The sequence below is a fragment of the Bos javanicus genome, chromosome 24, assembly GCF_032452875.1.
Source record: "Bos javanicus breed banteng chromosome 24, ARS-OSU_banteng_1.0, whole genome shotgun sequence".
Taxonomy (NCBI): Eukaryota; Metazoa; Chordata; class Mammalia; order Artiodactyla; family Bovidae; genus Bos; species Bos javanicus.
The window spans coordinates 29,753,675-29,781,480 of NC_083891.1; the positions used below are offsets into that span (position 1 = coordinate 29,753,675).

General features: G+C 38.9%; 1 protein-coding gene across 3 annotated transcripts in view; it reads left to right on the top strand.

The window, feature by feature from the left end:
• Positions 1–27,806, top strand: part of CHST9 (carbohydrate sulfotransferase 9) — a 283,972-nt gene that overhangs the window by 24,778 nt on the left and 231,388 nt on the right. For all 3 annotated transcript variants that reach the window (XM_061399688.1, XM_061399692.1, XM_061399691.1), the window contains exon 2: positions 23,379–23,589. In XM_061399688.1, coding sequence (XP_061255672.1) covers positions 23,469–23,589 — 121 coding nt within the window. In that variant the 5' untranslated portion in view covers positions 23,379–23,468. The remainder of the gene's footprint in view (positions 1–23,378; positions 23,590–27,806) is intronic.

The window sequence follows — 27,806 nt, forward strand, 5'->3', positions numbered from 1 at the left end:
CCACAAGGCTGCAGTCAGGCAGTTGGCTCTGCCACGTTTTTCATCTGAAGCCTGAGGTGTTCTTTCAGGCCCATTGAGTTTATGGACAGAATTCTGTTCATTACAGCAATTGGTCTGAGGGCCTCAGCTCCTAGAGACCATCCCTCTCCAAAGGAAATTCACAGCTAGCTTTTTGCTTCTTCAGGGCGAGTAGGGGAGTATCTATCTCTTAACTTCACGGAAGTTCTGAACCCTCTTTTAAGGAGGTCACCTGATCAAGTCAGGCCCCCATAGGATGCTTTTGTTTTTGTTATCTTTTTCTTTGTGTACAACAGATGATTTGATATACCTGTTGTGAGGATGGTTACCACAATCACATTAATTCACATATCCGTGATCTCATATAATTTGTGTGTGTGTGATGAGACTACTAAGACATACTGTCTTTGTAAATTTCAAGTAAACAATACAATATTATTAATTATAGTCGCCATCTCTATTCATCTTACAAGTGTGACCAGCAACTCTTCATTTCTCCAGCTCCCTAGCCTTTGGTAGCCACCATTCTATTCTCATTCTCATCTTCTCTCTCTCTCTCTAGATTCCACATATAAGTGAGATCATCCAGTATTTGACTTTCTCTGTCTGGCTTATTTCACTTAGCATGATATCCTCCAAGTTCATCTACATTATAGCAAATGGCAGGATTTCCTTCTTTCTCTTGGCTGAAGTAATCTCTTGTTTAATTAACTCAAACACAATTGATTAAGGACATTAATTCTGCAATGTCTGTTACCTTTTTCATATGCTATTAATTAAAATCAAATTGCCGGTCTTATTCAGACTCAAGAGAAGGGGATTATGCAGAACCAGACCCATCTTAGAAATTGATCTGCCCAGAAATCATGACCTGCATATTTAATTTCCTATCTAGTACCTTGACTTGGTTTTATCATAAATACTAAAATTCAACATGATCGAATCTGAGCTCTTGCTCTTCTTTGAAGATTTCCCCTATCACAAGTGTCACCTCAAAAGTTAATTTGAAGTTTTTCCATTTCTTTCTATCTCTACTGCTGTTATCCCGATCCAAGTCATCATTATCCATATTTGTAGACTGCAACAGCCCCCTTCCTGGCTGATTAATTTCTCAGTTCATTACTCATATAGCAGCGAAAGTGATCTTAAGACATAGATCTAATCTTTTCTCTCCTCTGGTTATAAATAGTCTATCATTATCTGTTGCTTTTTAGAGTTGCCCTTATGAACTGGGTGACCTTACCTATCTTTCCAAGCCCATCTTAGATGGCTTTCCTTTTATTCATCAAGCTCAAGCCATATTGTCTTCTTTTAGTTCCTAGGATATGCTAAGTCCTTTTCTCTCCCAGAGTATTTTCACACGTGATTCACTCTATGGAGAATTCTTTCCATTTACCACCACATCTTTGCACATGACTATGTCCTTCTTGTTGTTGGAAAAGGGTGTTTGCTGTGACCAGTGCTATGACCTGCTACATTCTGTACTCCAAAGCCAAATTTGCCTGTTACTGCAGATATTTCTTGACTTCCTACTTTTGCATTCTAGTCCCCTATAATGAAAAGGACATCTTTTTTGGGTGTTAGTTCTAGAAGGTCTCGTAGGTCTTCATAGAACCGTTCAGCTTCAGCTTCTTCAGCATTACTGATCAGGGCATGGACTTGGATTACCGTGATATTGAATGCTTTGCCTTGGAAACGAACAGAGATCATTCTGTCATTTTTGAGATTGCATCCAAGTACTGCATTTAGGACTCTTTTGTTGACTCTGATGGCTACTCCATTTCTTCTGAGGGATCTTGCCCAGAGTAGTAGATATGATGGTCATCTGAATTAAATTCACCCATTCGAGTCCATTTTAGTTAGCTGATTCTGAAAATGTTGACATTCACTCTTGCCATCTCTTGTTTGACTACTTCCAATTTGCCTTGATTCATGGACCTAACATTCCAGGTTCCTGTGCAATATTGCTCTTTATAGCATCGGACTTTACTTCTATCACCAGTCACATCCACAGCTGGGTGTTGTTTTTGCTTTGGCTCTGTCTCTTCATTCTTTCTGGAGTTATTTCTCCACTGATCTCCAGTAGCATATTGGGCACCTACCTACCTGGGGAGTTCATCTTTCAGTGTCCTGTCTTTTTGCCTTTTCATACTGTTCATGGGGTTCTTAAGGCAAGAATACTGAAGTGGTTTGCCATTCCCTTCTCCAGTGGACCATGTTTTGGACTGCAAGGATATCCAACCAGTCCATCCTAAAGGAAATCTGTCCTGAATATTCATTGGAAGGACTGATGCTGAAGCTGAAACTCTAATACTTTGGCCACCTGATGTGAAGAACTGACTCATTTGAAAAGACCCTTATGCTGGGAAAGATTGAAGGTGGGAAGAGAGGGGACGACAGAGGGTGAGATGGTTGGAATGCATCACCAACTCAATGGACATGAGTTTGAGTAAACTCCTGGAGTTGGTGATGGACAGGGAGGCCTGGTGTGCTGCAGTCCATGGAGTCACAAAAAGTTGGACAGGACTGAGTGACTGAACTGAACTGTTGTCCTTCTTGTACTTCAGATCTCCTTAAACATCACCCCTTCAAAGATGCCTTCTCTGACCAACATGTGTAAAGGAGATCTGCTGGTCATTATAACCTGTATTCAATACATTGACTCTTGCTTTTAGTACTTGTCACACTTCTTAATCCAATGTTTAATTTGTTTTTCTTGCACTCTCTTGGCTAACTTTTGTGTCCCAGTATCTACACAGTGCCTGTCAAATAACAAATCATTAAAATATATTTCATGAATGACTAAAGTGTTGCTATTACCATTAACATGGGCTAGAATGATTCAAAGAAGCTGTTATGGGACAAGCTGGCTTTGTAGGATAGAAAGTCAAAATGGGAAAAGTCCTATGAAAAATGGAATAAAGAGTGAAAACAAATTGATGGATGTAGAGATGAGTGTGGAGTGCTCAGGAGTCAGTAGACAGAAGGCTTTACATTGGGGAGCAACAGAAAATGAGGTTGCAAAATTATGTTTACCAACTTAAGTAGAGCCTAGTAGGTAGATTTTCCAAGATAGGTTATTACACAATATTGAGCATAGTTCCCTGTGCCAAACAGTAAGTCCTTTTTGGTTATCTATTTTATATATACTAGTGTGTATATTTTAAGCAAAGGAAAACACTGAATAAGCAGTATTTAAGAAAGATTGAGGCAGCATTATTTCCATTGAACTGAAGAAATTATCTGGAGGTAAGTTATTTATCCAGAAGTCCTTATATTCATTTATGAAACACGTATTTATACCCCCATTCACTGTGTCTAAGGCAGTGTATTTAGCATGAGAGTACCATGAGTTTCACTTTAAAGTTGAGTCCTAAAGAACAGAGACCAGCTTGAGGTTGGTGAGGGTCTGAAAGAGAAAGACAAGAATGTTCATGTGCCCAGGGACAAAAGAGAATACAATTAGTTCTTACAAACTTAAATAGTTTAGCCTGCACCTTGAGAGTAGAGTTTGAGTAGAGGTGTGAAAGTGTTCAGTCGCTCAGTCGTGTACAACTCTTTGCAGCCCCACAGATGTAGCCCACCAGGCTCCTCTGTCCATGGGATTTCCCAGGCAAGAAAACTGGAGTGGATTGCCATTCCCTTCTCCAGGAGCTCTTCCAGACCCAAAGGTAGAACCTGGGCCTCCTGTATTGCAGGCACATTCTTACTGTCTGAATCAACAGGGGCTTCAGAGTTATGAGCGATTAAAAGAGTAGTCAAGAGGTAGATCAGAAAGGGCCTTTTTAGTTATTACACTTGACCCTTGAACAACAACATGAGGGTTAGGAGTGCCAACCCTTGCACAGTCAAAAATCTGCACACTGCTATCTCAGCCTCAAAAATAAAGGAATTGATAAATGACTCACCCAAGGGCAGGAAGCTGAAACCATATGGGCAGAATCAGGACTCAAATCCTACTTTTTCTGATTCCACATGTTGTGATCTTTAATTAAACACAAATATTCTCCTGAACTTTATTAATTAAGATCTATAGAATGATTGATGCTTTTGAACTGTGGTGTTGGAGAAGACTCTTGAGAGTCCCTTGGACTGCAAGGAGATCCAACCTGTCCATTCTGAAGGAGATCAGCCCTGGGATTTCTTTGGAAGGAATGATGCTAAAGCTGAAACTCCAGTACTTTGGCCACCTCATGCGAAGAGTTGATTCATTGGAAAAGACCCTGATGCTGGAAGGGATTGGGGGGCAGGAGGAGAAGGGGACGACAGAGGATGAGATGGCTGGATGGCATCACTGACTCGATGGATGTGAGTCTGAGTGAACTCCTGGAGTTGGTGATGGACAGGGAGGCCTGGCGTGCTGTGATTCATGGGATCGCAAAGAGTTGGACATGACTGAGTGACTGATCTGATCTGATAGAATGAAAATACACATACTACATTTATTTTTTAAAAAAAAAAAACTCTGTGTGCAAATGGACCTGTGCAGTTCAAACCTGTGTTGTTCAGGGGTCAATTGTATAAGAAATTTGGGCATCTTGAAACTGTGAGAAATAGGACAATGTACAGTCAGTATTTAGAAAAAAGGATGAGAACAGGTGATTTATTAGAACTAGAAACATGGATTAAGCTTTCATCTTTGTAGAAACTTGATTATTTCATGGGGGATGGAGAAGAGAAAAGAGAGTAGAACTCCAAAGAAAGAAAAAGGGAAGTGGGTGAGGTCATTAAAGGTTGAACAATCAAAGATCACAATAGAAACCAGGGATATGAGACCTTTCAGAATCGTCAACAGATCATTTCATGACAAGGTTTGGAACTCAGAGGATGTGTTTTGCAATGGCAGGAATAAATTGTAACCCTAGGAAAGAAAGTTCTCTGTGGTTGCTTGAATGATCAATTAACAGAATATTTCTGTGTTGATGTCCCCATTTGTGAGTTCCTAAGATATGTGGATAAATAATGTAAAAGTATTTCCCAGTGCTGAAAAATGGAATATTTTCTCAAGACAAGTAGCCCCTTACATCTTTCTTAGGTTTTCAGTTTATTTAGTCAGCTCTGACTTTTGGTAACTAATAAAAAAGTAAATCAGCTTATTTTGAGAAAATTTTAATGTTTCATAATTTTGGCATCACTCAGTAAGTTTTATTTGAAGGGTACACTTAAGTTTTCCTGGGCTCAAATGGAAAAAAAAATCTGCCTGCTATGCAAAAGTCATGGGTTCGATCCCTGGGTCAGGAAGAGCCCCTGGAGAAGGAAATGGCAACCTGCTCCGGTATTCTTGTCTGGGAAATCCCATGGACAGAGAAGCTTGGTAGGCTGCAGTCCATGGAGTCGCAAAGAGTAGGAGATGACTGAGGAACTAACACTTTTACTTTCTCACTTAAGTTTAGTGGAAATTATGTAATTTGAGGACAGAAAAACCCAAGTTTCTTTTTGTATTCTGGCTCTACCTGTTATGATGGGTGAACTTTCATGTTTGGGGGGTATTTCCTTGTCTCTAAAACAATATCCACATTTTAGAACTTGAAGTTTTAGTTTTCGGCTTTACCTATTGACTTTCTACCATGATAGAAGAGAGCTTAGTCCTTTTTCCTTTCTCATCTTGCCACATATAGTCATACTTGTCCTTCAAACCCCTCTGTCCTCCCAATAGAGATAGCGTTTTGTTGAGATACATACTCAGTGTTTTTGTTGTCAGGACTGTCTCATTATCTGCAGCATTAACTATGCAGTTTTATCTAATTTTCCTTTCCTGTATTTTTTTACTTCCTGAAGTTAATAATATCTTTTTGTTGTTGTTTTTTTAATTTATTTGGCTATGCCAGGTCTTATTTGAGGCATGAGAACTCCCAGTTGCAGCATGTGGGATTTATTAATAGTTCCCTGACCAGGGATTAAACCTGAGCCCCCTGCATTGGGAGCACTAAATCCTAGTCACTGGACCACCAGGGAAGTCCTAATAATGTCTTACTCTTTCGTTTGCTTAATGTTCTAAGTGTTTATCTCTGATTCAAGCAAACTCTTCCTCACTGTCTAAATATTCTGTCAAGATGGTCAGACAAATTAGCTAGTTTACAAGTTTTATCTTTTTAAAAAGTTTCTGCCATGCCTCTGTCCTGCTCCAGTTTGAACTGCTCACCATCAAAAAAATCTGCACACAGTTTTCATCTTTTCATTACTGACCAGAAATTTCTCTTACATCATCCCTCTCCTTCTCTGGGTCTCCTGTTTCCTGTATCTTATTTCTTCCTCTTGTTTTATTGCCTTGCTTTGTCGGGTCCTCTTGTAGCCTGTTAGGAGGTAAATTTTTTTGAAAACTTACCTGAAAATGTTTTCTTTTAACCACACCTTTGATTGAGACTTCAATAGAATTTGGTAGCATTTAGTAAAATTTTAAGTGAAAATAATTTTCCATGGGAATTTTGAAGACATTCTTGCTCCATTGCCTTATTCTAATAGTTGCTATTGACAAGTCTGATGTTATTCTAATTCTTGATCCTCTAGATGTGATCTGGTTGTGATCCACTCATTTGTTTCTCTCTGGTAACCCATGGAATCTTTTTTTTATTCTTAGTGTTCTCAATTGTCTATACAACTTCCCTTGGTGTGTTTATTTCATATTCATTGTGTTAAATACTTAGTAATCCCTTTATATCTAGAAACACATGTCCCTGAAGTTTTCTTGAATTTTATCACCATTGATCCTTTTCTCAGTTCTTGCTGCCTGGATCTCTTCTGTTATTAAGATTTTGAATCCCTTAGATTAATCCTATTTCCTGACTTTTTTTTCATGTTCAATTTCCTATCTTTTTGTCCTTCTGAGAAGGCATCTTAATGTATCTTCTAACTTGTATGTTGAGTTTTCAGTTTGGTTATGTTTTTCATTTGCAAGAGCTTTTTTGTTTGCTCTCTGATTTCCTTTACTTTCTTTATTAAATATAGGGTCCTTGTGCCATTTGATGGAACCAATTTTTATCTCTCTAAAGATGTAAATTATAGTTCTTTTCTATTTTTTTGTGTGTTTGTTTCATATTTTCCTGTTCTTTGCCCTGCTTTTCGTCTGGTTAACCATTGCCTTTCCTCTTCTGGGGAACCTAGTTCACTTTTCCTGGGCTTGTAGCACACAGCATCTTGCTTCTTGTTGGTATCTATGGGAATAATTTGAGTTCAACATTTGTGGTCTTTTAAGTTGGTTATCGCTCTTCTGCCTGCATTTTATCTTCTACAGTTTTATTATTCTCTCTTTCTAGTAATCATTTCTTCCCTTATGTCTTTGCAAGGTTTTTTTCCCCCCTCTACCATTTTCAGTTTCATTTTACTGGAGTTTGAGGAAGGAATACATGCATTTAATCTGTCCCTTTACTGGCTCAGACAGTAAAGCATCTGCCTGCAATGAGGGAGACCCGGGTTCGATCCTGGGTCGGGAAGATCCCCTGGAGAAGGAAATGGCAATCCACTCCAGCACTCTTGCCTGGAAAATCCCATGGACGGAGGAGCCTGATAGCAGTCCATGGGGTCGCAAAGAGTCGGACACGACTGAGCGTCTTCACTTTCACTTACTAGATTTGACTAGACATCCTCTTCGTCGCTTAGTTAACTAAATTAATTTAAATTAACCAGTACAATAATAGCATTAAAAGCATCACTGTGTGCGTGCGTGCTAAGTCACTTTAGTCATGTCCCACACTTTGCAAACCATGGACTGTAGCCGTCCAGGTTCCTCTGTCCGTGGGATTCTTGAGGCAAGAATACTGGAATGAGTTGCCCTGTCCTCCTCCAGGAGATCTTTCTGATCCAGGGATTGAACCCGTGTCCCTTGTGTCTCCTACATTGACAGGTGGGTTCTTTACCACTAGCGCCACCTGGGAAGCCCAAAGCATCACTAATTAGTCACAATTTTGTAATAGCCTTCAATCTCACAACTCTCTTTTTTTAACATATTTTGTCATATTTCCTGCATTTTTTATGGGATTCTAATCTTCAGAGTTATATATTATTCCTACTTTGCTTTGTTGCCATCATTTCAGGCTTCTCAATTTAACTATACATATTTCAATAACTACCTACAGCAGTCACTTTGATATTTTCATATAAGCAGTTTTGTGGTGTGTTCTTTGGAGATGCCTTAAGAGCTTATGCTATGATTTTTGTCAGTAGATATTTTTGCAAGTTTAATTTATTTCTCATTTTTAAACCAAGATTTGTAGATGAGCACCTTTGCTGTTTCATGTTGTTTCTCTGGTAAATGGTTGCAGGCAAAGCACAGATGGGCTGGAATGTGAAACAAGAGCAAAGAGAGGGCGCACATAGTAAAACTTAATAAATATTTGCATGAGATTGCTTGAAGCCAGCCTTGCGTGCTTGGCTCACAAACTTTGCGATCCATAAGAAACAAATTATATTCATTTTAGAATATACACATATTTCTAGTGTTTTATAGAGGATTATGTTAGCCTTAGAATTTTGCTATTTTATGGAAAGCAATATTATCCTTTCTATAAGAGACATTATAGAATGGCAGCATACCAGATGTCTAGATACTGTATAGTGAGGGGGGAAAGTCATCTTCCAAATAGTTTTTGACTGTCTGGCTAATTATTAATAAAAATAACTACCCAACATATCCAGTGTAAGGAAGCAGGATGCTCTATAATTATTATACTATTACAAGGGCATTATTATTACTGGGATGAGCAGAGAAGGGAATTTAGAAATAATGTAATATATAGGTGACAACAGAGAAAAGATTTCATCCAGGTAACATCAAGTAACAACAGTAATAATAAAACAATCTATGTTTTATGGTCTCATCACAAAATTACTAATTTGAAAATAGATCAAGACAGTTTGTAGACTGTAAAGCAATGCCAAACTATTTGTCTAAGTTTTTGTTGCAGAATTTTGTCGTACTAGAAGTAGTCTTCAGTGTTGGACATAATTAAGTACAGAGACTGCTAGTGTAAAAAGTAATATTTCAATACCAATTTGATCCATTGTGTTTTATATTGTAGCCAGCATCATAATGGGAATCCTGCTTACTCAGAAGAAGTGGAAAGATCAAGATGACTTCCTAACATTCTGTTGCCCATTGCCTTTTGTTGAGCTGTTCCCCGGGGCTTGTGGGATCTTACTTCCCCAACCAGAGATTGAATCCAGGCCCTTGGCAGTGAGCACACAGTGCCCAAACCACTGGACTGAGGGCAGTTCCCCACCTGTTCCCTCTTCAGCACTCTAGGGTTGTTCTTGTTTGTCTGTTGTTGGTTTTTTTCGCACTAGTGACAAGTGAAGTGAAGTCGCTCAGTCGTGCCCGACTCTGTGCGGCCCCATGGACAGTAGCCTGCACCAAGCTCCTCCGTCCATGGGATTTTCAAGGCAAGAGTACTGCAGTGGGTTGCCATTTCCTTCTCCAGGGAATCTTCCCAACCCAGGGATCGAGTCCAGGTCTCTCACGTTGTAAACAGACGCTTTACCGTCTGAGCCACCAATCATAAGGAAGGCAGAATGCAGTCCTACAGTTTTACGAGAGGGGTGGAACTGCAATAATTAGCAAACTATATGTTCCAGCAGTTTTATAAGCTGCCCTTTTCACTTAAAAAGGTATCATGAATTGTTTTTCTATGATTTTAATTATTTATCTACAATGTCAATATTATATCTACATGATAGTTAATTACATGCTGGGTTTCATTTGTCTTTTGAGGACATTTGGAAGTAAATATATTTCTATGAAGCTTTTAAAATTCTCTGGCTCTCTTTCTTAGTCACCCATGTCTACATTATCCTATTTTCGAATCATGTCACTTTTTTCAGCTATAGTGCCCCACCAAACTCACTAGATTTTGTAATGCCTTTATATATTGGTCTATCTCCCTGAAAAGCAACTTCTTCCTTTAGTTGATATGAAAAACCCAGGTCCTGCTATCATTGAGAAGTTAAGTCCACCTTCCCAGGTGGCGGTAGTGGTAAAGAACCTGCCTGCCAATGCAGCAGACATAAGAGACGCGGGTTCGATCGCTGGGTTGGGAAGATCCCCTGGAGGAGGGAATGGCAACCCTCTCCAGGATTCGTGCCTGGACAGTCCCATGGATAGAGGAGCCTGGCAGGCTACAGTTCACAGGGTAGGAAAGAATCAGACATGAATTTTGTGAAAACTCAGGTCCTGCTATCGTTGAAACAGAAAACAAATGCATAGCACCCAAAGTACCTCATTATTATTTAAGGTTCATGGGTATATGAATAACATTTGTATATGTAAGAACTATTTCTTTCTACTGTGCGCTGCATTAAAGCACATATCCTTTTTCTCTTCCAGCACTTCAAACTCATGGTTGGAAAAAAAAAATTTTTCATCTTCCAGTTCCTCTTCCCCAAATCCTATTGATCTTCTCTCAATAATTTCACATTGGTGTAGTCATCTTTTCTGATCACTGTTTCCATTTTGGGAGGGGGGGGTGACATGTTTCATAGATAATTTTCTTGCCTACATTTCTTAAATCCTTGCTCTCCATTTATTTATTAAACAAATGTTTTGTTTACAGTCTGCCATGTAATAATGTCCTTAGTTTCTTAATTGCATGTTCTTTTTGACATGTTTCCTACTTCATAATCCTTTCCTTCAAATTTTTTTAAAGAAGGTCTTTCCATTATCCTGCTGTTTGAACTGAAGGGAATCTCTAAGACTCTAACCTGTAACCTGTTTTATTCTCCCATTGTATCTGTGAATGTTCTCAAGTGTAGCCATTATTTTTATGGTGCTGATTCTCATAACATCACCCATCCATTCAATCACGCTCGGATTATTATATCTACTTCTGAGCCCTGCATTTAAAGAAAAGCATTAACAAACACAAATGTGTCTGGAGGAGGATGATTAAATTGATTGACTACTCCTAAACCATGTCCCATAAGGAATGGCTGAAGGAATTGTGCATATTTATTGTTTATCTTAGAGTAAAAACGATTAAGCGTAGACAGGATAATTGTTTTCAATAATTGGAAAGTCTGTCACATAAAGGAGAGAACAGATTTGTTATGAGTTATTCTAGAAGGCTCTACTAAAACCAACTTGTACCAGTTGTGAAGAGCTTAGGTTCAAATGTTCCATGATGAGGAGCAGAGGTTAAATCTTACTCTGTTTGGCTTTGCTTACAGTGTCTGACATCCAGCCTGAGTCCATCCTAGCCTAATGGATGTTTATTGATTGGTTTGAATTTTCCTGAATTGAAAGAATAAACCTTTCTAACAGGAAAAACAGACTGCCTTTGAAGTAAAAATATTTATTGATTTATTTATTTTTTAAAAAATATTTATTGATTAACTACAGTGTAGCTGCCCCTGTGCCAGATATCTGGAATATAAAGATATTAACATTTTAATATTGTAGACAACCTCTGTGGGGCAGGTATTCTTCTAAATATCTCTTGCATGCCTGTGTACTCAGTCATATCTGGCTCCTTGCGACCCAGTGGATTGTAGTCCGCCAGGCTCTTCTGTCTGTGGAATTTTCCAGGCAAGAAGACTGGAGTGGCTTACCATTTCCTCCTCCAGCTAAATATCTCTTATGTATCAGCATTTCAGATCATTAACCTCACATGATAAATACTTTTATTCTCCCAGTTTAGGAGTGAGGAAACTGAGGCATATAGGCATTTCAGCTTATTACTTACATAATAAGTTGAGGGACTGAACCAGTAAGTCATCAAGCTGAGATTTGAACCCGGCAATCAGGCTTCGGAATTTTCTTACTTAGCTACTGTGATAAACTGCCTCCAGTAATGAAAGACTAGAGGACGTGTATGAATTGGAGGACAGAAAGATTTTGGGATTGGAACAAAATCTAGTCCAATCCCTGCCCTGGGGATTCCCAACCAGCAACTATCCTCTACCTGAACAGTCGTGGTCTTCCTGACCTTCTATCCTGTCTCCTCACTGCCTGCTTCCCAGTGATCCTCCCACAATGCATACCTGATCCTTCCACTTTCTTCACACCTGCCCTCTGTCCCCTGGTGTCCACAGAGCAAATGTCGTCCCCATAGGCTGACGCCGAGGGCCTCTGTGGTCCACTTCCATCTCTTGCCTCACCTCCCACTGAACTCTGCATCACGCCATGTGGTTACATGAGCCAGTCCTGCACATTTCCTGACTGGGGAGATAATAGAGTTATTGTGAGAATTAAATTAAATAATCAATATAAAATGCTCAGAATAGAGCCTGGAACGTCTAACTGTTCAATAAATGCTAGCACTATTATTTTCATTTATTTCCTATTATCTTGCTGAAATTGCTACACCCAACATATAGCTTATTCCTCAGTTCTCTCACTGGTCTTAGAATTGCTTTGTAATACACTGTAAAATAAAGGAACTTTATTGGCTCTTCTAATTTATAAATTCGGAGGCAGAGTGTGTCCCTCCGGGGTCCAGTCAGAGCTGTTCCTCTGTTTCTCTGCAGGTTTCTCAGCTTTGCCTTCCTCTCTGCTGCCTTGTCTTATAGGCTGGCTTCCATCAGGGCTGCCAGAAGGCTTCCAACAACAGCAGGAACTATCTGCTTTCTCATTCGCATTCACTGCAAAAGAAAACATTGCAGCTCATGACCATCCATCCAAAGCACTGAGTTTGGTTCTGATTAAATCGCCTCCAAAACAGCCACCGTGGCCTGGCAAAGCCTGGCTTGGTGAGTTGGATGGTGACCCTAAAAAAGATATAGACACATTCTAACTCCCAAAACCTGTAACCATATCTGGAAAAGGGGGGGTTGCTGATATAATTAAGTTAAGGATCTCAAGTTAAGCTCATCCTGAATTATCTTGGGGTTGGCAACAGACCCAATGACAAATAGCCTTATAAAACAAAGGAGAGAGCTATGTGAGGTTGGAAGCAGAGATTGGAGCCACTGGAAGTCAGAAGAAGCAATGAAGGGTTCTCCCCTAGTGCCTCCAAGGGTTCTGTGATCCGTTTCTATTGGTTACACCACAGTTGATTCCAATTGTGGAGGGCCTGCCATCTTTTTTTAAAATTTGTTTTATTTTTTTTATATAATTTTAAAGCTAATTGCAAAATATTGGCTATATTCCCCATGTTGTACAATATCATACACTGAATATTTTGTACCTCCCACTCCCCACTCCTGTACTGCCTCTCCTCCTTTGCCACCATAACCACTAGTTTGCTCTATCTGTGGGTCAGCTTCTTTTTTGTTACGTTTACTAGTGTGCTATATTTTTTAGATTTCACATATAAATAATATACAGTATTTGTTTTTTTTCCATGTATCACTTCACATAATACACTCCAAATTCATCCATGTTGCTGCAAAAATATTCAATTCTTTTTTATATTTCCTATCCCATTAAGTGAAAATTGCTCAGTTGTGTTCCACTCTTTGCGACCCCATGGACTATATGATCCATGGAATTCTCCAGGCCAGAATACTGGAGTGAGTAGCCTTTCGCTTCTCCAGGGGATCTTCCCAACCCAGGGATCAAACCCAGGTCTCCTGCATTGCAGGCAGATTCTTTACCAGCTGAGCCACAAGGGAAGCCCAAGAACACTGGAGTGAGTAGATTAACCCTTCCCCAGAGGATCTTTCTGACCCAGGAACCGGGGTCTCCTGCATTGCAGGCGGATTCTTTACTATCTGAGCTATCAAGGGAAGCCCCCTTATCCCATTGTATGTGTGTACACACACCTATCCCATTGTATGTTTGTATATATATCCACACACACATCACATCTTCTTTATCCATTTATCTATTGACAGATTCTGAGGTTGTGGAAGCCATCTTTTATTTAACACTTGTTAGCTTACCTTGTTAACTACTATGGTGACTAAAATTTAATCATTTCACTGGACTTGCTGACCACCCCTTTATTCAATCTGTAGTTATCACTTATCTGGCATAATCCCTCTCTAATAACTCCTTCAAGTCATCTTAGAAATGACCACTCAAATTGCCATTCTGTTCTCCCAGGACTCAAACTTTTCAAGGACTCCCTCTATCTTTATGGGACCCTTTAATGAAACAGAATTTGCTACTGTGTTTACCTTTGGTTTCCAGAATGTGATTCTGGTGATTCCTGATTGACATATAAATACATGCTATAAGTTCTTGTGACTGTGCTTAAACAAATGTAAAATATAACTAATATAACTCTATTTCTGTATTTTCCATATTTAATGCTTGGACATCTTTGGAGTAGGGGAACAAGTAAAAATGAGAACTGAGATACAGTCCATTCAACAATAATCTGTATGGGTATTTTTATTTTTCCCCTATTTAATACAAACAAGGGCCTTTGGTTTTAGTCTTATGCAGTCTTTAGAAATAGACTATTGTTGCAAAACCAAAAACCAAAATAAAGCAAAGAACCTTACACTGAACACGAGAATGTAAAATATGAGTTTAAAACTTTTTCTTCTAAAACAAAGAATAGAAGGGCAAAAGCTTGTCTTGTTATAGACCTTAATTGTAATTAAAATTTAATTGCAATAGCTAAAAGTAGAAGGTACCTGTTAAATAAATTACACAGAAAATCAAAGCAACAAAATGCATAAGGAAGCACCTACAAATTAGTGTCTAGTGAAGGGATATGCTTCTGTGTTCCTTATGACAAAACACATTGAGCAATGGAGCTATTACAGAAATGGACCATGAAACACAGGTCTGAGAAACCATGTGAAACCTATTTGAAAAAATCAGTATTGTGCTACCCATTCATAGCAATTTCACAAACTGTTTTCCTTTAAAATTATTTTGTAATGGTAATGTACTATATTAGTTTTTTTGCTGCTATAAAAATCATAGCAAATTTAGTGGCTTAAATAGTACAAATGTATTATCTTTACAGTTGGTGGGTGGGCAGTCTGATCTCGGCTGACTAACACTGAACACAGAAATTTATAACATACCAGTAAATTTAATTAATTATTTAATAATTAATACTAAATATATTTTAAATGATTGAAATTAAATAGAAAAGCTCAAGTATGACCAAGGTGAGAAGACATTGTTCAACACATATTTAAAACATGCTAAAGTTCTGTGAGCACTGTAAACTTTATTAGAAGAATTTATTGTTAAGAAGGTATTTTTGTGAAAAAATTTAAATTACTACTTACCAAACAGAAAGGGAAATCTTTAGATTCAAAGAAAGCAGAATAGAGAGGACTTAATAACCTTAGGAAACTGAAGAAGGAGAAAATCCATTTTAAAAATAAACAGTGGAAACAGTGACAGACTTTATTTTGGGGGCTCCAAAATCAGTGCAGATGGTGACTGCAGCCATGAAATTAAAAGAGGCTTGCTCCTTGGAAGAAAAGTTATGACCAATCTAGACAGCATATTAAAGACCAGAGACATTACTTTGCGGACAAAGGTCCAGCTAGTCAAAGGTATGGTTTTTCTAGTAGTCATGTATGGATGTGAGAGTTTGACTATGAAGAAAGCTGAGTACTGAAGAATTGATGCTTTTGAACTGTGGTGTTGGAGAAGACTCCTGAGAGTCCCTTGGACAGCAAGGAGATCCAACTAGTTCATCCTAAAGGAAATCAGTCCTGAATATTCATTGGAAGGACTGATGCTGAAGCTGAAACTCCAAAACTTTGGCTACCTGATGTGAAGAAGTGACTCATGTGAAAAGACCCTGAGGCTAGGAAAGATCCAAAACAGGAGGAGACGGGGACGATGGAGGATGAGATGCTTGGATGGCATCACCAACTCATTGGACATGAGTTTGAGTGAACTCTGGGAGTTAGTGATGGACAGGGAGGCCTGGCGTGCTGCAGTCCATGGGGTTGTAAAGAGTCAGCATGATTGAGCAACTGAACTGAACTGTAAAACCATAAACAAAACCACGAGATATGCCCCAGGCCGTTAGATGGAAGAAAAATGTCACCACCCTTCTAGTAATTTGATAATCCTACTTTGACCTCATAGGATCAGACACTTCTCTACCTATTAAGAAGGAGGAGCTAATGAAGGAGGAGCTCACAATGTATGCCTTACATCTGCATCTATGTCTACTTGAAGAAGATGGTCTTTTCCCCTCCCCCCATTTTTTCATTATAAAATTGTAGCTCACTCAATCCTCAGGGCAGAGCTTCTTTGCCTGCTCGCTTGCATTTCTTATAAGCATCCTATATTAATAAATCTACTTCTTGCCTATCAAAAAAATAAAAATAAATAAAAAATAAAAATGAACAAAAGACAACAGTTTATGATAACTTAAATTACAATATATTTAAAAGTGGATGACTAAAAATACTACATGTGAAAACATGTGATATGCAACAGAAGCTGTTTTGGAGGAAATTAGTAAGCTTATATAAAGTGTTTTATGAAAAAGATCTGACATACATAAATTAGTTTTCAATTCAAAAACTTTGGGGGAAAAAAGAAACCAGATATCCCTAAAGAAAAAAGCAGAATGAAGAAAGAAATGAAGATAAGAGAAGAAATCAATAACTAGAAGACAAAAAACAACAGAGAGGCATTGCAATATACTTTTAAATAAAACAGACAATTCTCTAACAAGAATGTCCAAAGAAAGTAGAAGAAAGCACAAATCCTGTACTGAGAATGAAAACGGGGTTATATTTACAGCTATGAAAGACACCCTTAAAGTCATAAGAAAATAGTATGAACAACTCTGTGCTTATACATTTGGACATTAAAAGGAAATGCTAGTTGTCTAGGCAATGTACTTTTCTAAAGATAACTAAAGAAAAGTGAAATGAATAAATAAATAACCATTGACAAAATCAAATCAGTAATCAGATTGATTTTCCATTCCTCAAATATAGGCCCATATGTTTGCACAAACATACTTTGTTGTTCAGTCACTAAGTTGTGTATGACTCCTTGCGACCCCATGGACTCTAGCACACCAGGCTTCTCTGTCTTCCACTATCTCCTGGAATTTCCTCAGATGCATGTGCATTGAATTGGTGGATATGAATCTAATCATCTTATCCTCTGTGGTCCCCTTCTTCTTTTGCCTTCAATCTTTCCCAGCATCAGGGTCTTTTCCAGTGAGTCAGTTCTGCCCATTCAGGTGGCCAAAGTATTGGAGTTTCAGCTTCAGCATCAGTCCTTCCAATAAATATTCAGATTTGATTTCCTTTAGGTTTGACTGGTTTGATCTCTTTTCTGTCCAAGGGACTCTCAAAAGTCTTCTCCAACACCACAGTTCAAAAGCATCAATTCTTCAGTGCTCAGCTTTCTTTATAGTCAAACTCTCACATCCATACATGACTACTGGATAGGAACTTGAAATATACAAAATCAGCATTAAAAATCAATAGTAAAATAACAAACTACTGGAAATTTCCTGGTGGTCTAGTGATTAAGATCCTGTGCTTTCACTGCTAAGGGTCCAGGTTCAAACCCTGGTCAGAGAACTAAGATCCTGTGCTGCACAGCCAAAGTAGATAAATAAGTTTTAAAATAATAATAAACTACTCAGTAAATAGGGCTTCCCACATGGCTCTAGTGGTAAGAATCTGCCTGCCAGTGCAGGAGATGCAAGAGATGCGGGTTCAAAGTAGAGTTAGACAGTTGTCCATGTAAAATGAATAGCCTATAGCATAAACAAAAGTATATTCCAATTGGATTAAGGTTCCAATTACGAAGAGTAAAACCTTTAAAATCCCTGAAAGGATATATGAAAGAATAATCATGTTATTTGAAGGGAAGAAATATTATCTTAGAAAATTTGTAAAAGTCACAAACTGAGCTGGATGCTGTCCATTTCCGCCATCCCCCTCCCTGCGCTGAGGTTTAGGAAGTTCAGGGTACTGTACTCCAGAAAAGGCTGTCTGGTCCTCAGGCCATCAGTCAGGTTTGCCAGATGAATCACTGACATGAAGTCTCAGGACAGGAGGAAATTGCAGATGGGGTAGTTTTTCTTCTGGTTCCCTTAACACCTGGCAACATCGTGTTGTCCGTGTCCTTGTCCAACAGGCCACAGCTCCCATCAGCTCCCCTCCCGGCCCCTCTCCAGGCTCCACGAATAATGGCCTTACTTCCTGTTTTCACTTCCTGGAGTGGTTGCTGCTCCTTGACCTTGAAGACTGCTCTTCCTCTTGTTGGTTTCCCTAAAACCCTGAACACATCCTTGTAAGCTGTTTCCCAGTGTCTTGGTTTCGAGTACATCACATCTGTTCTTTCAAGACCCTAGCTGATAAATCAGCAAGGAAAATGAAAAAAAAAATTATTTTACACTTCTGCATGATAAAACAATCACACCACTAGCAATGGAAGGGAGGAAGGAAAGAAGAAGTTGCAGACAGGAAGATTTTTATAATACTCATAGCTGATGAAGAATTCCCATCCAATGAGAAAAAAAAAAAAATAAGAACAATGGGAAGGAAATATAAACAGGAAATGCATAGAAGAGGAAAGTGGAATAGCAAAAATACAAAGCAAAACTGAAACCCCTGGTATTATAACTTTTCCATCCCTACACAACTTCTGAGCTACATGGTACCTTCTCCAGCCTCCTGGGTAGTTGTGGGTGGAGGAAGCCTGTAAAGTAGGCACCAGAGGCAGTCAAGACAGAGTTTTCTGTCTTCAAGCTTGCTGGGAGTGACAGCAATGGGGCGATGGCTAGAGGGATTACAGAAGGGGAAGTCATTGGATAAGAAAGTTCAAACTGATACCTAGGCTTCTAAGTAATGGAGCTGCACTTCACAGCAGCCCAGAAGAGATGGAGGTGGGAGTGAGGACTTGTTCATCAGAGATAGAGGCAAACAAACGGTGGAACCAAGCGATAGTAAACTTTGTGCTGGTGGGGTAGTAAATTAAGGGAGTTTGTCCCTGATGGTCTGTGTTTTCTTACAGGGTGGGAAAGAGATGGAAAACAGGGAATCTGCTTTGAGAGAGGAAGAAGCAATGCTGTGAGGTCCTGTGGAGGCTGAGAGTAGAGACAAGTGGTCCCCTGACTCTGGATTCTTCTAACGAGGTCTAAATTGACCTTACAAAACTTCCTTCCTTAATACTATAGGCTTCTGCTGAACTGAATAACTCAATTTTCCTTTTAAATTAATTGCCTCCATCTAGTAATTGCTACACTGTAATCCCAAAATGCTTCTGTTGGTAGTCTTGGTTATTGGAAAGAATAATTTCTAAAGTGTTGGAAAAGAAATACTGGAGCGAAATAATTATTTTTATATCTTTGCAATTATTAAGGATTCCCTGGTAGCTCAGATAGTAAAGAATCTGCCTGAAATGCGGGAGACCCGAGTTTGATCCCTGGGTTGGGAAGATCCCTTGGAGTAGGAAATGGCATCCCACTCCAGTATTCTTGCCTGGAGAATTCCATGGACAGAGGAGCCTGGCAGGCTATAGTGCGAGGGGTTGCCAAGAGTTGGACATGACTGAGTTGCTAACACTACTAATTACTAGGGATAAATCCACAAGATATGCAAATAAAAATAAATATGCACTTTTTTTTAACAAAGTCACAAAGACCCTTTCAGTATTTTAATAGTCTGTTTCTCCATTTGAAGTTTAGAACTAAGGATTTACAAGTACAACTAGAAAGCTAACTGTGTCTTATTATTGGAGCTCCAAATTCAATTCAGTGCAGCCCATTGTTGGGTACCTGTTAGTCTCAAGGTACTGTGCTTATGAGCGAGGAAAGGAAGGATTGAACAAAATACAGGGAGCCTTTGACCGTGGAAATGCTGAATAATGCTGGTACGTAAAATAGCATTATTCTAAGTAATTTCAATCTCCAGTAGTCTGCACTTTTTCCACAGGCATGGAGGTAGATACATGGTGTCCAAATAGGTGTGTGTTTTCCCATCACAACTGACCTGAAGTTTGCTTAAAGCAATATGCTGTTCCTCGTGCCTCACCTTTGTTTAATGAGAGCCATTTCCTAATGCCAGTGTTGGGTTAATGGACTGAGATGGGAGAAAATCAAACGTATCTCTCCGTTTTCCACCAGATTGGTTTTCTGCCTTGTGGCTTTAATCACTCAGTTCCTCTCACATCTGCCATCATAACAATTATGGGTTTTCTCCCGACTTCTTACCCAGGAGGGTATGTCAGAGTATAGCAACATCTCCTGAAGAAAGGAAGGGCAGATCCTTAATCTTTTTTTCCAGCATCATAGGTAATAATTTTCCTCTGTGAACCCCCAAGGAATACTTCTTTTGGTTTTCACACCCACCATTTCCCACAGGTCTTTGGCTCTGTTCTGATTTATGAGCTCTCTTCTATCCTCTTTCTTCCGAGATAAGTTTTAATTATGTAGACAGATTGTAAAAGTCTCTTCTTTTCCTTGTAAACAACTATTTCTTTGTTAGTAGTAGATTTGGTCTAACTGGTTTCCTCCTATCTGAATCTTGTTGTGGACTCGGGAATGATGTCTGTTCATTGTTTAGCTGCAGTATCGAGAAAAGAGGAAACTGGCCCTGTGCCCCAAGTTTCCAGGCCGACATATGGACAAGTGCATATTACAGACTGCAAGCTCTATGCCTCAAGTTTCCAGCCTGAAATTTGGACAAGTGCATAATGTGGCCTGGAGTTTTCCTTGAGGGATTTGATCTTAGAGCTCCTCAAATTGCAGATCTCTCTCCGGAATTGCTATTTGTTGCATATGTTTGGAAAGTCCGTAATATTTCAGGTTTGAATCAATATAAGAGCAGAGTAAATGCTAGTGTTCAGGCACTTCAATTTTATCTGAGTCTTTATGAACCTATGGACTGTAGTCCACCGGACTCCTCTGTCCATGGGATTCTCCGGGCAAGAATACTGGAGTGGGTTGCCATGCCTTCCTCCAGGGGATCTTCTTGGCCCAGGGATGGAACCCGCGTCTCTTAGGTCTTCTGCTTTGGCAGGTGGATTCTTTACCACTAGTGCCACCTTGGAAGCCAATAAGAGCAGAATATCACCCACCAAATACGCAGTACGATCATGCTCTGAGTTATTGTACTTATTTAAAAACTTCCTCCAGGACCAAAATCAAGAAAGTGCTTGAAATCCTCAAAAGTACATGTGAAAACGTTAACCATTGCCCCTTCCTCAAGGGACTAGAGAAGTGGATTCAAGAAAGCTCCTCTGACAATCACTGCTCTTACTCTGGCCCCGTCTGCATATAATTAAAATATGAAGGAAGAAACGTATCTATAATATGACTTTTTGTTGTATTACATAAACACTTCTACCTATTTGGTGGATTTCTTTTGTTTCTTTTTTTTTAATCAAGAGATCTTACTGCCATATCCATGTCTAATTCTGACCTCAAAGGTTACCTTTGAAGCCCAACATCTGGGTGAAAATTGATTTTGCCAAGAATAGCTAAATATTATCCTTTCAGCAGGCTAGCAATCTGCCACAGCACATTTTAACTTTTACCTGGCACCTCACCAAACGCCTCTTAAAAAGGCTAAATCAATATTCTTTCAGAAGTTTTTGAGACATCTTTGGAGAGAAAGGAGAGAGAATTTTTAGACACAGCAGTGTGTGTGATGTCCTCACGCTAAGAAACCATTAATTCAGCTCATCCAAAGATGAGATGTGGTACGTGGCCAAGGAACGGAGCCAAGGTCTTTGACCAGCCTTAGACACAGTGCCATGACCTTGGCCTCATTAGATGGGGTGCTAATTACCTGAGCTCACCATACAAGCTACTGCATATTTGTATGGCTGTTCATAGGGAGTAGGGCTTCTTATGAACTCCGGGAGATGGTGATGGACAGGGAGGCCTGGCGTGCTGCGATTCATGGGGTCACAAAGAGTCGGACACGACTGAGCAACTGAACTGAACTGAACTGAGGGCTTCTTAACTTGAGTTCCAGTAAGGGTCCGTAAACATACTGACATTTGACGCAAGACTTTATGTCTTTATTTTTCCAAGGAGAGGATTTATATTTTCATCACATTCTCAAAAGTGGATGGAGCTTTAAAAAAGAAAAACTAAAAAGTTAGGATTCCACTAAATGTGATAGTTCTTAAAATAATGTCGTTGCAATATTTCTTTAGTAACCTTTTATCACTGAGGTAGATTTCTGTAATCTGAGGTAAACTTCTCTATTCCTGTGTAATTGAGGGAGAGGCCATGGAACTCTGAACTTTTCATATTTATCCTTTTATGCCTTTTGAGGGATTTTAAGTGTACTCTTTAAATAGGAGACTCTGACTTTTTTGTTTTTAAAAGAAGGATTGGAAGAAATGCCATTTCTTTTATTATTTATTTAGTTATGGCTGAGCTAGGTCTTTGCTGCTTTGCGTTGGCTTTCTCTAGTTGCAGCGAGTGGAGGCGACTCTTCACTGCAGCACACGGGCTTCTCATTGTGGTGGCTTCTCTTGTCTCCAAGCACGGACTCCAGGGTGGGTGGGCTGCAGGAGCTGCGGCTCATAGGCTTCGTTGTTCTGAGTCACGTGGAATCTTCCCAGACCAGGGATCGAACCCCGGTCCCCAGAATTGACAAGCGGATTCTTAGCCACTGAGCCACCAGGGACGTCCAGAGACTCTTAACTTTTAAAATGGAGAGAAATGATGATTGAACCCTTCATTTTTGAATTCTATATATTTTTAAGACATGAAGTGGTGTTTTCCCCCTTCATTCTAGGAACGTGTTTTTCAAGATCCCTCTTTCAAAAATCTATTCTGAGAGTCTTCTTTCCACTCACAAACATTTTAAGATAACCTGAAGTCTGGTATGCTTCCCCTAATTAAATGATAGGCTGTTACTTATTAACTATAAAATAGCAGGTTACTTGAGACTTCCCTGGTAGCTCAGCTGGTAAAGAATCCACCTGCAATCCAAGAGACCCTGGTTCGATTCCTGAGTTGGGAAGATCCCCTGGAGGAGGGAATGACAACTCCCTACAGTATTCTTGCCTGGAGAATCCCCATGGACAGAGGAGCCTGGTGGGCTACAATCATGGGGTCACAAAGAGTCGGACACGACTGAGTGACTAAGCACAGCACAGCATGTTACTTAGATAAGATAAAGGTCAAAATAGAAAATTGCCATTCCAGGGACATCAACTATAGTCTTTCCTGTCTTCTGAGTGTTATTAAAGTTCATGGAAATTCTCAGTTATATACTGCATGAAAGTGAACGTTTTAGTCACTCAGTCATGTCTGATTCTTTGCAACCCCATGGACTGTAGCCCACCAGGCTCCTCTGTCCATGCGATTTCCCAGGCAAGAATACTGGAGTGGGTTGCCATTTGCTTCTCCAGGGGATCTTCCCAACCCAGAAATTAAACCTGGGTCTCCTGCATTGCAGACAGAGTCTTTCCTACTGAGCCACCTGGGAAATCATTATATACTGCATATTTACACCATATTTGGGAAGAAATGTCATCAGCAAGCTACAGTGTGGATTTTTTAAAATTCTAGGTTACTTTGTGGAATGAGCGCTTAAGGGAAAAAGGAAGGATTGAAGCTCTGGGGGAAACCAAACCATGTGCTCTTCAGAAGTAAGGAGAGATGCAACCCTCTGAATTGGTCATGAACCCCAAACAAGTCTTCCTGTCGGTGCTGCTGTTTGGTGTAGCAGGGCTCCTCCTCTTCATGTACTTGCAAGTCTGCATTGAAGAACAACACCCAGGTAAAACCTCAACTTTTTTCCCCCTATTTTTAATTATAATGGTCATTTTCAGGTAAATAAGTTGTGGTGTTTATAAATATATACAAAGTCACAAGATTTCCAGCAACACAAAACACTGGACACAAAACCTCCAGCTCCCCAAAGAAAGCATGGTTATACATTTCTGGTGAGCATTTACTCTGTCCCTTGGGACCATTCTTGGAATTTTTATTATCTTGGGCCAGTGGTTTGACAGCCCTTTCAGCAAGGACTGCTTGTAGAGAATTCATCTACTCACTCATCCTACCTTTGATGTGTCTTCTGGCATTGAGCACAAGCCTAATAAGAGCTAAGTATACAGCAAACTCTCTCTCTTAATTCCTTTTAAATTTTTACATTAATACTCCAGTTGGTGTAGAAATTCTTTCATACTTTTATTATAAAGCGAGGGTTGGCAAAACTTTTCAGTAAAAATATAGAAAGTATTTTAGGTTTTGCAGGCTATATTGTCTCTATCACAACTACAGTTGTCTCTATCTACAACCAGTAGATCACAAAAGCAGCCAAATATTGTTATGTAAACAAATGGATCAGGCTTTGTTCCAATAAAACTTTATTTATAAAACCAGGTGGTAGGCCACATTTGGTCCACAAGCCATAGTTGATTACTAGTACTGTACTCATTTTGTATTAATACATTGATTATTCAGTTTGTAATTTGCTATACTTTGGGGACACTCAATTACTGTTACAGTGGATTATGTTTATAATGATGCAGGGAAATGTTTTAGAACACCACAGAAATATATATACATAAGTGTTGTGAAATTTGGTTGTTTTCCATTGGTAGAAATAGTCTATGGCCTATGACAGTTAAGAAAAATAAAGTAAAAGCAGAACAATTCCTTAATTGTTTACAATTGTGGCTTATTTGAAAATCATTCTAGATGTAAAGCCCTTAAGAATCTGCTCTGAAAGATAACTCCATACTAAGTCATAAATAATGGTAATTGTAAAAGTGTTTCCATTTTAAAATTCCTTTCCTTGGTTTAGCCTCATGGACACTTTGAAATTATTTATTTCTATGGTAACTCTTGTGAAAAGAGTTTGCATGTGATTATTTTCTAGAGAACATGTAACATATTGTCAAAACTTATTTTTAATTCCCATTGTAGGCATTATAATATTTCTGTTTTCTATATTACTGCAATATTTTATCATAATAACTTAAACAATATTGAATGAAACCATATGTGATAAAATAAATAGGCTAATTCCTCTGGCAATATAATTCCTAGCATAGATCTTGTCACATAGTAAGCCTTCAGTAGGTGTTTGTTGAATGAGTGAATTAAAACTCATTGCTGACTGTAGACTGGAATGCAGCAATGGAGGAAGAAGCAGGAATTTCATTATTAGGAGGTTTGTTAATGTCATAGTCTCATAATGAATTTCTCGAGAAAAGTGTCACAACAAAGCTCCAATTGGAAAAGAAAATATATTCATATATACAGACTAATGGAGAAATGTTATGATTTAGTCTGTCAGTAAGAATCTACCTAACATCTGAAAAAACAGTCTAGTTGTATAATAACATGACATATACAATGCAATTTACAAAACTTATCCAGGAACATCAATAGCTACAATTTATTGAAAACTTAGTATGTGCTAGATGTTTTCCCTTATCCTATTGATATCTCACTGGACATGATGTTCTAAGTTTGTAGATGAGGAAGCTAAGGCTCAGGCAGATATTCAAGGCCCCACATGTGTAGGCTGAGATGCAAAGGAAAAGCTAGGATTCAAACCCAGGTTGTGCCTCGCCAAAATCCATGCCTCTACCCTACACACTGCCTCTGTGAATGTGAAAAAGTGAATAATATTACCCCCTAGAGCACAGATGAAGGAGCTGAGACTTTAAACTGAAACTTTTAAGCGACATGTCCATAGATACAGAGCTAAGCATCTTCAAAGTATGATCCATGCCCAGGTTCTCCTGTGCCTTTTAAGTCCTAAAAGAACCTCCTAATCAAAAAAAAAAAAAAAAAAAAACAGAAAAGATAAACATATATATAATACATCACTGATACTATGTTTTAAAATCACTGACTTGGTAAATCTAAGCTATATTTATAAGTTCATCGAAGGTACTCTCGTCTACAAGTTAGATTCTTTTCAAAATTTAAAAAATTTTTCTTGACTTCATAAATTTTTCAAGTTGGGAAATTAGTGTCCCCAGTGAAGATAAGCTGCTAAAACATTTCCCATTTATTCTCTTAAATTTTGCTTGTGATTTGCTAGAAGTACTTTCTCTTATTCTCAATATATCCCAAGTGAATTACATAATATTTCACAATCTACTCATGACAGTGAGTATGAACATTAGAACCAGGATTCCTTTAGATAACTATTTTACTGAAGAAATGTTTTATTATTCTTCAGTAAGACTTCATCTGGAGTTTTGCCTTACACTAGGCTAGTCCCTAGATTATAATTCTGTAGTTTTCTAGGTAGACAGTTCGCTGTATATTTTATATTTGTTTCAGATAACATCAGGAACAGCACACATTTTTTAAAAAAATATTTCTTTTTAATTGAAGGATAATTGCTTTACAGTATTGCGTTAGTTTCTGCCATACATCAACATGAATTAGTCATAGTTAGACATATATCTCCTCCCTCCTGAAACCTCTGTCTCATCCCCCACCCCTTCCCACCCCTCTAAGTTCTTACAGAGCCCTGGTTTGAGAGGAAGATCACTCATATTTTTAAGGCAGTCTCTTTAAGTCAGAAAATACCTGAATGTGTGCTTTGATGGTAAAGAGAAATCTGAGTTTTGGACACTTTAAAACTGTCACTCACAGCACTTTGGAAGATGTCTGCTCCTCTGTAAGTAGAGCAGATTTTAAAGCTCTGGATGGTTTGATCTCATGTACATTTCAGTTGTACCATAAGAGCTCTTAGGTTCTTTTCATACACTTTTTCTTTTGAGGCTTTTAAAATCCAGTAAGATATGATTGTTTTCTTGCCTTCCTAGTTTTCCTGGGCTGCTTCTTATTAAAATAAAATGCTTGAAGATTATGAAAAAAATCTCAAATGTGCTCTGTGTACTAATAGAAGATTATGAATAGACAGATACTTTGGAGGCAAAGAGGGAAAATGTGTGACAGAGAAATTAGAATCTATCCAATTATACAACAAAGAGTTTCAGATAAGCATCCATTTTTCAGTACCATTATCAATTAATTTATGCATTTCTCTGTGTTAATTTTCAGTATGTGGATGTATTATTATCAGTTTTATTTTGTACATTTTTCTCCTAACTGTTAAAGAGTGCAAGTTTTACATTCAGAGGAATCTCGAAAATCTCAGATCTCCTTGTTAGCTCTGTGACTCTAGCCTTGATTTTCTCATCTGTAAAATGGGGGTAATAATCTTTTCCCTGTAGGGCTGCAGTGAGGATCAAAGGAGACAATGTCTACAAAGCAGTTAGCATGGTGCCTGGCAAGCAGTGAGGCCAATGGATGTGAGCTTTATTACTGCTAATATCCTGGCAATGATGCAGAGTATCTGCAGACTTGGTTTTTTTTTTCTGAGTTATCCAAGTTAAGACTCAGCCACGTTTGAGGAAAACAATCCCAAGCTTGTGCCTTAAATGATTAAGATAGGAAAAAAGGCTCAGTTTCAGCTCTGGTTAAAATAGTTGGGAGAGTCTAACTGGCACAGAGCCATCATGCTTCACAGTGTAGACACTGGAAGGAGAGTGATGAGTGGCAGACAGGAGAATTCTGGTCCAGAGTGATATCAGATCGGTACAGGCTGCCCAAGGTCAGGGCATTCATTCATTCAACAGCGTTTATTGAAGATGTAACAATGGGAGATGCCAAGCCCTGTGATGAAAACAGGAGATGTAATTGAGAAGCAGATATAACCCCTGTTCTCAAGGAGACTATAGTCTCTTGGATTGTAAGGGGGAAAATGGTCTTGAGTCCAGGCCAAGGCTTTGGTACAAAAGGACAGTTCATTTTGACAGGAAGGAGTCTGGTCCTTCTTTATGAGGCAAGGTAATGAGTTAGGACCAGGAGAAAGAGCCCAATCAATTGTCAGTAATGGAACTGCTGAGCAGATAAAAGTCTTAGAAGGAGCAGTGTCAAATTAGGAGCAGGGTCAGCAGAGGACCAGATCCGAAAGGATACATGCCCGTGTAAGGTGCAATAGCCAGGAGGGCCATTTCA